At 42.4% G+C, this 12471-nt stretch overlaps 1 protein-coding gene across 1 annotated transcript in view; it reads right to left on the reverse strand.

Moving 5' to 3' along the window:
• LOC102229393 (calcium/calmodulin-dependent protein kinase type 1D-like) overlaps nucleotides 1-11555 on the reverse strand; it is a 34858-nt gene extending 23303 nt beyond the window's left edge. The window contains exon 1 of the mRNA XM_005796293.3: nucleotides 10359-11555. Within this exon, the coding sequence (XP_005796350.1) occupies nucleotides 10359-10453 (95 nt within the window). The 5' untranslated portion in view covers nucleotides 10454-11555. The remainder of the gene's footprint in view (nucleotides 1-10358) is intronic.
• Nucleotides 11556-12471: the final 916 nt, after the last annotated feature.

Genomic DNA, 12471 nt, shown 5'->3' on the forward strand with positions numbered 1-12471 from the left:
AATTCACCCGGATCATATTTCCACACTATGTTGCCTTTTAGCCAGAAGGACGTATGTAGTAATTAAAGTAATTAATTATTCAACATTTGCTAATTTTCTTTCAGGTATCTTCTAATTGGATTAGGATTACAGTGGATTATGATTGTAGTTGATCTGTCATGTCTATGTCTGTTTATCAGGCTGCTGGATCAGTTTAACATCCATCTGTGGTAACAGTGAGCAGCACTCTGATCAAGTCCAGAGACTCCAGCGTGCGTTACAGTACAGTCAGTCACTCACCCTTTTGTACACACATTCACACACTGATACTGTGTGCTACATTGTAGCCACAGCTGCCCTGGAGCAGACTGGCAAAAGCGAGGCTGCCATTCAGTAGGGGCCACCACCAAATATAGTAAATTTCCCCTTTGATTTCACCTTATACATATTCATAGTACTGTTTCTTTTTTTGGTTTTGCTGGGGTGGCTAAGTCAAAGCAGTGGCATAACTATCACAGCCACAAATCCAACCAGTGCTGAGCTGCAGTCTTTATCAAGAGACCATCTAATATGAGAAATGTGTCATTCAGCAGAATCTGAAAGTGAAGATGTGCCACAAATCATCGGGTGACCAGAATCCTCTGATTTTCAGCTTGACCAGCCCACGCTGGTAAACGATCAGTCAGAAATGCGAAAAGCAAATTATTCTCACCTTAATAAATGCTTATCACCCACATGCTAAAAGTAGGTCAGTGAGCCGTTGACAACAACACTCTTCGATGTGGAAGTTGTCACTGTGAGAAGAAGACTCAATGTAGCTGTTTTAAGTATCAGTGAGGTCCTTAAATATGGTTGAAAGCACAAAAGTTGTAAAAATAATAATAATAATAATAATAATAATAAAGTCACATTTATAAACACTCCCACAGCAGATTCAGTGAGTACATTTCATTTCCTGGTCATTTCCTTTGTCTGTACTTATCTAGTTTTGGGTTACCGAAAAAAGTTGGGCACATCAGCTCGGATGTCAGGGAACAAACTTCAGCAATACCAGAAAAAAACCTCAGCAACTAAGTTGCTCTATAGTATGTTTTAGATATGTAAATTAAAGAAAAAGAATGATCCATTAGTTGTGCTGACAGGTTTTTTTTTTTCTTTTTAAATAACCATCCACCCCACAAAACAATAACAGTCACAGATTACTGACTCCAGATCCATCACACACACAAAAACAACCAATATCATCAATAAATCTGTCTAACAAGTACATAAACTGTTACATTAATTCACCCAAAGAAAATTATTTCATTTTATCAGTAGCATTGACCTTTTGTTGATTATGGACGTGAGGTCTTCGAAGCATTTAAAAGAGTGATTGACTTTTACCTCATGACAGACTTTTTGTTTAACAAACTAGATCAACAAAGTGTCAACATGTACAACGAATGCTGAATCGACTGGGCATTCTGCTGCTACACGTTCAACACTGAAGCTAGTTTAAAATGCTACTGCTAACGTAGGCTATTACGTCCTGGTGTTGCTATAAGCAGCTTTGTTATCTCTCAACAGTCACTGCAGGCTTCCTGTCTGCGCTGGTGCTCCCGAGCAGCACCAGAACTCTTTGGGTGCTGTCTGATTATCCTCCAGAACCACAGAGCGCTGCGTCACGGCAACAGGTGCCACAGTGCCTGGCAACAGTAAACTGTAGGAGCCAGCGAATTAATCAATAGCTTCTAACTTCAGCTGTGAAGAAGTGAATGTAAGCGAGGCGATGCGGCCTCCATGTGACATTTAGCAACATTTAAAGAATGTCAGAGTTATCGGTTGCAGCAGCTATGGTCCGGGGCATGTGGAAGTGTCAGAGTGAAAACTTGTCCTTTTTTAAAAATAAAAATGTAAAGGTTTACCTCTAGCATTATTGTAAGCCAAGCTAGGAAAAATGCTGATATCACCAGACTGTTCTCTTAATCCGCTTCCTCTTGCCCACATATTGCTGTGCTTTGCCAGTAAAAGAAAAACACAAAACAAAAAGTAAAATAAAAATTCAAATATTTGGAAATGTTTTGTTTTGTGAAAACTAAATTGTGCCACCCATTTCTAAATGTGATTAGGAGGGCAAATACTGAACAACCTTACAATTTTAAAGAGAAACTCCTGCTTTTATTTTGCTCCACAAACGCATCAACATATAAAATGTATCTGTTTTGCTTTTTTTGTTGTTGTTTTTTTTTTTAGCTCAGCAAAAATCTGATAGAGGTTAGAGAAAACAGAAACATGATGTCAGGCAAACAGGGGATCTATGCAGTAAGGGTGGTGAACGTTGCAGTGACGGTTACTTAGAAAACAATCAGCAAAAACGTGGTACGTACTATAAAGTTCTTCCTGTTGGACCGAAACATCAGGAAAAAAATGACGCTTTACAGTTTTTCTGCAGCCACAGAACGGCTCGCCAGATTCCACAGGGTCAATTATTTCAGCGAAGAGGTTTTCAACAACTTGCCCTTCACCTCCAGTGTGGACAAAGGACCATAAACACAAGAAGATCCAGAAAAGGAAAAAAAAAGAAACAAACAAAAAAAAAAACGTGTGTCCTTCGACAGCCAGCGTAGCCTCAGGACGGTGACGGGCGATGTGTGGTCTTCCAAAGGACTTGGAACATCTTTGTTGCCTGGCTGCTGTATTCAAAGCGTTCAAGGTCTTGACAGCAATTCCGCGTGGCGCATGCAGAGCTTTTTCAGGCAGAAAAAGCATCTTAATTTTTCTCTGCATAGCGAGTTGCCCTGAGGCGATTATCATCGATTTTAATACGTTTATGGCTTGTTCAGCCCAGGAAAAAGCACATTTCCAGACAAATACAGCTCAGGTCTCATGCATAAAACACACAAAGCCTGTATTTCTTAAGATTATCTAGATATCGATTTATTTTAAAAAGTGTAAAAATAATTCCTTTTTTTTTTAAAAATATTCTGTTCAGCCGCCTTTACCATCTTTCCCATGTAGTGGCTGTATAAACTAGTTTCCGATCAGACACAGTTCCATTAGTTTAAAGTTTTTTCATTATTGATCTGCCTGTAAGATCTGATCGGGGTTTAAGTAACCTATAAAAACTTCCAGATTTCTGCAAGGTGTTGATTCCAATTTTGATCGATTATGATTTTTATTTTCATGTCTATTAGGCATGAAAAATAAAAAAAAGAGTGATTTGTTGTTTGGCTTTTGCAGTAATTTTTAATATGACAGAAAATTAAGACATTTATCTAATTTACACTAAAGGGCATCAAACTACATACTGTTGGTTGATGTGTTAATAGACAAAAAAATATATTTAGTTCTGAGTTTTGGTGCATTTAATTACTCAAAACAGAAAATTCACTTGAATTAACTTTGAAGAAAAAATGTTTATTTGCAGGTCTTGAAATGTTTCTTGCACATCTTTAGCAAAGACAGTTTTGCATTGACAGCTGATCAGCAGGTCCGGACTGATCTGGGCCCAATCCATAGAGACATTTGCTTGTCTTCCAATAATTTATAAATACTTTTTAAAATTCAAGTAGCCAACTTTTCTAACCTGAATAACACTTGTGGACAAAACTGTTGGCACCTCTCTGAAATCTCAGGACGATCGAGGTATTCTGGAGAGAAATGCGCTGCCTAGAGTCAGAAAGCTTATTCTAAGTTGCAGGTCATGAGTCTTCCAGCAGGACAATGACTCAAAACACACAACTGAAAACACCCAGGAATGACTAAGAGCAAAACATTGGACTATTCTGAACTGGCCTTCTGTGAGCCTGGTGGATTATCTCAGCTTCTTCTTTCCTCGCTCGTCACCTTTATCTTATCGTTTTCTTCTTTTTTTTTTAAATCTCGTCATAGCCGTATCAGACACCTTGAAACTGGCCTCTGTCTCTTTAAGAACCTCCTGTGCTTTCTGATGCTCAATCGTCACCAGTCATCAAAACAAGGCTGTTTACAACTGTTTGTAGCATGATGAGCTCAGCAGATGCGAAATTCCACCAGGTGTATACAAGTTGCTGCTGCCGCTAGTCTGCAGGAGCTGTGCGGGGAGATGAGGAGGGGGGGGGGGCGAAAGCGCATGACATTATAGAATAATATAAATCTTTTTAAAAAAGTCAATTTAGCTCCCTTTCATAAATATAAACTTTTGTTGAAACCAAAAACAAAAAAAGGGGAACTTCAGACGGGATTAACATTCAGTAGGAGGCATTAGACAGCACTGTGTTCTGTAATACAGCTGGCTGGGTTTAAATGTTGAGTTCACTGGATGGAAATAGATCAAGACTCAAACCGGCTGCAGTGACATGCACACGTTTGTGCTTTACAGCTCAAAGTTTCAGAAAGCGAAGCTTCAGGACCAACAGATTTAGAGTCAAGCATTTTGTTTTCCATCGTCTTCCAGTGAACCTAGATTTCACAGCTCTGATGTGTACAACCTTCACCGATCAACCAGAAATCCTGAGCTACTGTAAGCAGTTGCCAAGCAATATGAACATCTGAATAACTGGTGCCGACAAAGGAAGAGCAGGTCAAAAAAAAAAAAGGACAACAAATCGTGTTTTCTTAAGAGGAGTTTTTCCAGTTCCTCATTTTTATCAGGAAACGCCAGCGGAGAGGGAAGAGGCCAGATTTCTGTGTGCGGAAGAGCAAATGCACGTCCAGAGAGAGAACCGCTCATTGCACTGACAGAAAGGCAAGATAAACAGCTTCACAACAAATGAGATTATGAGACTCTAAAGTGGTGGTGAGCTGTTCAGCTGCTAAGATCTGATAGACGCTTTGACAAGTTTATAGTGTTTAAATCATTACGTTTATGGGGGCTGCACCAAACAACTGGACAGGCAAAAACCAAGGAGACTGCAGAAACAGTTCAGACTTGTAAAGACACAAACAATACAAAAAGAGCTCCAGGTATTTACCCTAAAAGGTCGTCCGATATTAAAAAACGATAATACCGCTGCAGGCCTGGGGGGGAAGCAGGGGCGTTAGGAGTTGTGTGTACATCCAGTTAACAGGTTCTATGCAGTTAGATGCCCAAACCTGCAGTGTGAGGTTAGCAGAGAATACAATGAGGAGTTTAAAATCCAACTTATGGAAATCTATTGATTGGAATTGTTTATCCCTTGCAGGAACGGCGTTCCAAGATGACGACACAAGTGTTCAACTCCCAAGAAGAGCAGAACATTTCACTCTTGGATCGGCACCAACTCACTGAACTCTGAAGTCTAGACAACTTTGGCAACGCGCTGAAAGAATGTGAAAAGATTAAGACAAAGTCCAAGATATGTCAAAATGAACAAAGTGGTTTGGGTTTTGTCCTTTTCCAGGTACGTCCTCCAAGGTTGTGGGAATATAATGTGGAGATTTACATGAAAAAAAAGGGGCTTCCTCCACATGAAGCCTGGCGTGGGGTTAACCACAAACAACACAGCAAACGTTTTACTTGAAAGGGCAGAATGATTTCAGATTAGGTTTTCCTTTACTTCAGTATTTGCAACAACAAAAATGTTGAAGTGCTGGTTATTCTACACATTCATCCTCTGTTGTTTTGCTCATTTTGCACCTGAAATAGTCATTTCGGATGTAAGGTGTCACAATGATACTTTAAGTCCACTCATATCCCCCAGGGACGCTTCATACTTGGTTTGAAAATTGAGGATTTGGCACAATTTTCTGATTTTTATTGTTAAAAAAAAAAAAAACTTTGTGGCTGACAAAAAAAAAAAAAAAGATGCACCTGCAAGAGGACTTTCATTTTCATTGCTGAACAGGTTCTTAATATAGTTTGTTGTTTTCAATCAATGCAATTTTTACTCCGTTATTTCCTGACTTTTTCTCACTCAGGGGAGCTAATCACAGAAGACAAAGCCTCCAGATTCCAATCGATACCTGGAGCGATGCTCTTAAGATCTCCGGCGTGCAGAGGCAACCGTGGCTGGAGCTTTGGCTTCACAACACTCTGCCCACTGGGGATCTGTGAACGTGCTCGCGGTTCGTTTACTTAACTTGCCTCCTCAGAGCATCAGCAGCTTAAGGGGCTGGAATTAGCTCCAAGGCAAGACAGGCCCCAGATTCAGTGACGGAGATCTCATTAACGCTACAGCAAGACACACGTGGGAGAAGAGCAGCCAAAGCATTCGTGGCACGCCCCCGCCCCCCACACCATGGCTTCCTGTTCGACCGCCATCAATATCTAATTGGTGCACAAACACGCACATGCAGCAGCACCCGGCCTCCAGCTGCTGATCGGGATCGGGCTCCCTTTCGCAAAACGAGCAGCTCATTTTGCAGTCCTCCAGTGTTTCAAGTTGGCAAATTCAAAAATACTTTATTGATCCCAAAGGGAAATTAAATGTTGTTGTAGCTCAAGGAACTGTTGTAGATGGTGACGGCGGTGGGCAGGAAAGATCTCCTGTAGCGGTCCGTATCACAACGAATTTGAAGAGGCTTCCGACTGAAGACACGGCTTTTCAATAAGTATGCGCAAATCTTTCAGTGTAGTCTGCCGATGTCGAAAAAATAAAATTTTGCAATTGCGGTGTTTCCATTAAATAATAAGAAACACAATTCAAATCACGTGTGAAGAAGTGCATGGTCGTCATCAAAGGCTGCTCTAAATGCAGCGTTTTGGGGAAATTGTAATCTGGGATTTTACAGAAGATCAATGGATTCAACACTTTCAAATGACACACAACGTTTGAAGAAGAGTGTGATACTAAGAGTGCTCTAGTGGAACTACAAACCAGGAAGAAGACTACTTCCTCTTGTCTTCGTGGTTTCCACCAGTAGTAACAGCCGGCTGCTTGTGTGATGTGAAAAAAGAAGCGCTTTCGTTACAGCTACACACGGCTGAAAAACCACTTCATCCCAGCACAACTTTGTTTTTTTATCCAAAATTGTAACTTTTTTTTTTTTTTCTAAATCGCAGAGTTTCCGATTTCTTAAATCCGAAGCAAATTTATTCTCCTAATTTCAATTTGTGCAATTCTAGCTGAGTTTAATGGGAACTCAGCTAATGACAGTCTCATGAAGATGATGGTCAGGTTTGTCCATCATCTTAATTTCATGTAGAAAAAAAATATATATTTTTTTAAATTACATCACAGGCTTTAGCGAAGAGCACAACGCTAACCAGGCCTTGCCCTACATATTTTACCCCAACCTAAGTGGAGCAAGGAGAGGAAGAAGATAATCTCTCTCCTCCTTTGGCCAGCAGGCCTTCCTCTTCCGTTTTTAATCCCCAGGCAAAGCTTCCGGCCTGCTGGGCTTTTCTAACCCAGGTGTCCTGTTGTGAGCCCCGCTGTGAGGCAACGAGCCTCCCTCTGATTAAGACCCGGGAACAAACCGGGCCGCAGCGCCAGCCAGGCGGCGAACAAGCGAGAAGACGTGACCTGGGTGTTCAGTGGGCGTTTCTTTCCACCTGGCCTGCGATTCGGCTCGCGTTATTCACACACTCCTCACGCACACTGGGTGAAAGCCCGGGGGGGGGGGGGGATCAGAGCTGCCCTCCAGGTAGGAGCGACTGACCGCTCCGTCCGACAGCTGAAGCGTGGAGTCTGACTTTGTGAGTCAGCCATCTGGATGAGGATTTTGCGATGCGGCTGCTGTTGCTCCCTAAAAAAAAAAATAATAAAAAAATAAAAAATAAAAAAATAAAACTGCGGCGCATGCTCGGCGCTGTTGCTTAGAAAAGCCCAAAGGAGGCAGAAAACTAAGAGGGACGAGTGTATTTTCTCGTTTATTAAAAGCGGTTCAGCTGTAAGCATTTCTGTGATGCTTTACAGACAGTTTTTGTGGCCAAAAATGAAAAAAATAAACAAACAATAACAACAACAACAAAAAAAACCCAGACCAATTCCCATAGGGAGCCCTCTTCCTCTGCAATAAATCTCAAACATGAGCCATGAGCTGGACGGACGCGTCTTCAGGGACGAAATGGGTCACAGAAATACGGCACAAAATGTGTGTTAGCACCTTAAAGCATCGCCAGTCTGAGTTATGGGCTTCTGTAGGGTCTCTAGGATCGTTACCGATTTTGAAAAGATAAAACCAGACTGAGCTCGCTGCAGACAAAAATAAACTCTGGAATTTGACTGCTCTGTGCTTCGAGAGACAAAAAAAAAAAAAAAAAAAAAAAAAAACCTTGATCTAAAGGGGCCCTCGGTTCTCATAACTGTTTACAGCTGTACAGTGTCTTGCTCGGAAAAGTCCTCACACCCACTGAACTTGTTCCCTTTTGGTCCCACCACAACCACAGAGTTTAGTGGGTTTTATTGGGATTTTAATGCCACAGACCAACATAAGAGCAAAAGAACAAAGAAAATGATCTTTTAAATTTTTTTTACTTAAACACTTCTCAATAATCAATGGAAATATTGGCATTCGAACAATCAAACCGTTCCCATAATTGATGAATCGCTTTTTCCTTGTTTCCCCTGCTACTTTCACTACTTAACTTTGGTGATGAGCTCAAAGTCTTTAAGGTCGGAAGGCCTGTTGGCCATCACCTTCATCTGCCACAGATTATCCAACAGATTAAAGTCAGGACTCCCACCCGGCCTCCGCAAAATCTTAATATGACTTTCAGCCAGAAGAAACACGCTAGCAAAATCAAAAGAAAGGAAGTTGGATGATTTTGTGCTTTCACTGTTGCTCCATCAGCTCTGCAGGGCTTTCCTGTTTCTGATGATGAAAAGCATCCCCACAGGGTGATACCGCCACCACCATCTTTCTCCGGTAGGAATAGTGAGGTCAAGGTTGATGTGCAGCGTCATCATCGTCAGTCTAGCATGCGTAGCGCTTTGCACTGAGGCCAACAGAAGCTTAAATCTGGTCTGATGTTGCCTTCGTCCGCACGTTTTCCCCGACACGGCTTCCTCTGACTTTCGTCTTGCCCCGACCATCATCTGTCCTTCGCTTTATCAGAAAACAGATTGAAAGTTGCTGCTTAAGCTTCTCCATGATGTGTCCCCTGGTTTTCGGTGGCACAAAAAAAAAGTGGGTACGCACAATTCGTGACGCACAGTGGGCGCTATGTTAGAGAGGGCGCCAAAATGGTGGCAAAAAAATGACATATAATCGGCATTTTTTGTATTTTACGGCTCTTTGTGCATGTGTAAATGATGTTGTAAATGATCTATAACAGAGGCGCCTCTATTATGTGTCCGCATGCATCTCAGAAAGTATAAAGTCGCATCTTTGATCTTCTTGAAGCTGGTGGATACCGGTGGACGCCTTACTGCTAATTAGGGAACCACTGAGGGTTTTCACTGTTGCTTTTTTTTAATTTAGGGCTATTCAAGTAAAAAAAAAAACACCTGAATATACAGCTTTGGAAAAAATTAGGAGACCACTGAAAATGATTGGTTTCTCTGATTTAACTTTTTATAGGCGTATGTTTGAGTAAAATGAACATTGTCCTTTTATTCTATGAACTACTGGCAACATGCCTCCGAAATGCCAAGCAAAAATGTAGTATTTATCTGCAGAAAATAGAGAAATAGTCAAAATAACGAAAAATATCCAGCGCTTTTAGACCTCAAATAAGTTCCCAATCATTTAGAAACGACACTAATGTTTTAACTCAGGAAGAGTTCAAAAATCAATATTTGGTGGAATAACCAAGAGGTTTCCAATGGGCTCCACTGCAGAGGTCTCTTTAATTTTTTTTTTTTTTACAGAGCTGTACTTACATATTTCCTGTTGCTCTGCGCACTTAAATTCCCAATGAAATGCTTTTTAGTCCGTGACTGGAATGTGACAACATGAGGAAAAGTTGACGGCCCTTGAGTCAATGAGAAGGTCAGGAAACCATGGAGCCAAACGCGACAGCTTCTCAGCTCAGACCTGCACCTTCCACCGACCCCTCCTTCCTGAAGAGGAGAGAAAGTGACTAAAGTCGCTGCAGATGACTGCATGCATGTCGCTGTCATTTGCTAGTTTGTGTATGCAAACAGGCGCCGCTCTGCAAAAGCGAGCACAGTTAAATAAATGGCTGCCAGTCACAAAAGCGCTGGATTCAGTCTTGAGTGGATCTGAGCCCCAACAACAGCTGCAGTTTGTTTGTTTGCTTGGCTATTATTATTTTTCTGAATGAAACGACACGACGAAGCGGCGCCTTCCCATCATAACGCAGCACGTCTTATGAATGAGAAACGAGCCGATGAGGCGTTTGGAGACGATCTGTGCGAGGGCAAGCAGAAGTTTAAAAGGCGATATTCAACAGCTGTCAGTCAGCGCAGCGCAGCGACTCTGCTCTCTCGTTTCCGTTCAAACGCCACAATGAGGCAGGTTGTTTTTTTTTCTTTTTCTTTTTTTTTTTTTCTCTGTGTCTGCAAACTTTTGTGATCGTCGCCTTTACTCACGTTCCGAGGACTTCCTTGAAGTCGAAGATGCTCTTGATGTCGTCTACGTGCTTTTTCCAAGACCCGTCGCTGGACTCGCCGTTTTCTTTCGCCATTTCGCACCGGGCTTGGTGGGAGAGGAGAGAGGAGAGGATCGGAGGAGGAGGAAGGAGGAGGAGGGAGGATGGTGGCGATGAGAGAAATGAGGAGACGCTGGCGGAGGATCAACCGCACTCGTCTCACCCAACCCAAAAAAAAAAAAGAAGAAAGAAAAATAAAAGTGATGCACTCTTTATTTCTCTCAGCTTTCTGGCTATCCGTCAGCGCTGTCTGTCTGTCTGTCTGTCTGTCTGTCTCACTCATGCAAGCAAGGCAAGCCCGAGGCGGGTGGGTTAGGGGGAGGAGGAGGAGGTATGTCCTACCCCGAGAGGTTATTTGACTAATCTATCTGACGTAGCGGATCCTGAGCCAGAGCCTCCCCGCTGATCACATCACCGAACGGGGGAAACACATGTAGGCTCTCCCCGCTCCTCCTCCTCCTCCTCCTGCTCCTCCGCCTCTTCCTGCCGCTGCCGGGGCGGGGACCAGGCGATGCTGGGAGCGGGAGGTCGGAGGACGGCAGCCAGCCGGCCGGCCGGCGCTTGGAGCCGCTGCTGTGCCGTGGAGTCGCACACCGACGGACTCGCTCGCCCCGCGGTTGTTGCAGCGACAGGAGGAGTGGGAGGCTCCCGCCGTACTATCTGACACGGCTCACACTGCACCAAACCCCGCAGAGCAAGGTGGAAAGTCCACCCCGCGTTTCAGGAGCTGTCTCCATGCTCAGAATTAAACGCTCCTCCTCATTTGAATTTAGTTTCAGATTCAGTAGCAGGGGTGCAACAAGGAGATATTGAGGTCCGGGGGCAGCAATTCACCATTGCGCCCCCCTTCCCCTCAGACACCAGTTTTGAATTTCTGTCTTTTTATTGACCTTTGGTGCCTCAACAATCACATTTACAACCTTTTATTGGCTCACTTGTGACAGGGTGAAGCTGCAGTGCGACTCAGGTGTGTGACATCATAATTACAGTAATCTAATTATGAATTACAAAGCAGAGGGTCCAGTTCAGAGTACTCTGATTTATATTGTTTACACACATTGTGCAAGGAGGAGATAGAAGTTGTGTTTCTGTTACAAATGTGCACAAAAACTCACATTTATCAAACATGAGCTTTATAGGAGTTGACGTGTTTCCATTAGGCGAATTTCTTTTCGAAATATCAAATTGCGCATTTATACAGTCAATGGAAATACAGCTAGCTGCCATTTGTCCTGTTGACTGATGATCCTACCTGAGATGGGGGCCTCTGCAGCTCCTCCAGAGCCACCATGCACCTCCTGGCTGCTTAGCTGACCAACGCTCCCCTTGCTCAGTCTGTTGGTTTCAGTGGACGGCACTATACAAGCATTTTATAACAACTGAAGGTATAATTACTTGACTGTGCCTTGAAATCAAATAATTTTTGATTTTCAGGGAACCAATAGGGAAATGTCTAATAGGGAACTAATAAAGAGAAGCTAAAATAGGAGAAGTATGACCCTTTTACTTTTATTAAACAAAACTCGTGGCTCTTTCCTGCTTGGTGGACTTCCGGATAGAAACATTTCTTATTTTAGCAAAATTGCAGAAGTTAAAGAAGGCATTCCTCTTAATATAAATTAAAGTTCAAGAGCATTAAATGAGTGAGAAAAACAAAAACAGAACCCTGAAGAGCAAGAAACACAGACATGGGGAAGTTTAAAATAGAGTTTAGCTACAAAACAATAACCCAAGCTTTGGACATGTCATAGAGAGATGGTCATCATCTGAAAATAGAAACCAACCAAGACACCAGAGCAGCCATGTAGGGACAAACAATTGACCCGAGGCGTTCTTTACAAAATTAAACACATTCATATACAGGTAAGCTCAAAATTATTCATACTTCTGGCAGAATTACATATAAAGCAATATTTCAATTTTATCAACCAAGATGTTTCGTCTTACTAAAATATCGTTTGCGTGAATTCAGTCTGAAAGGAGATCCTGTGGAGGGAATTAAAGACCTGGAGCTCATTAACCGTTTGATAGATAAGTGGGTGGAATAATATTTA

The sequence above is a fragment of the Xiphophorus maculatus genome, chromosome 2, assembly GCF_002775205.1.
Source record: "Xiphophorus maculatus strain JP 163 A chromosome 2, X_maculatus-5.0-male, whole genome shotgun sequence".
Lineage (NCBI taxonomy): Eukaryota > Metazoa > Chordata > Actinopteri > Cyprinodontiformes > Poeciliidae > Xiphophorus > Xiphophorus maculatus.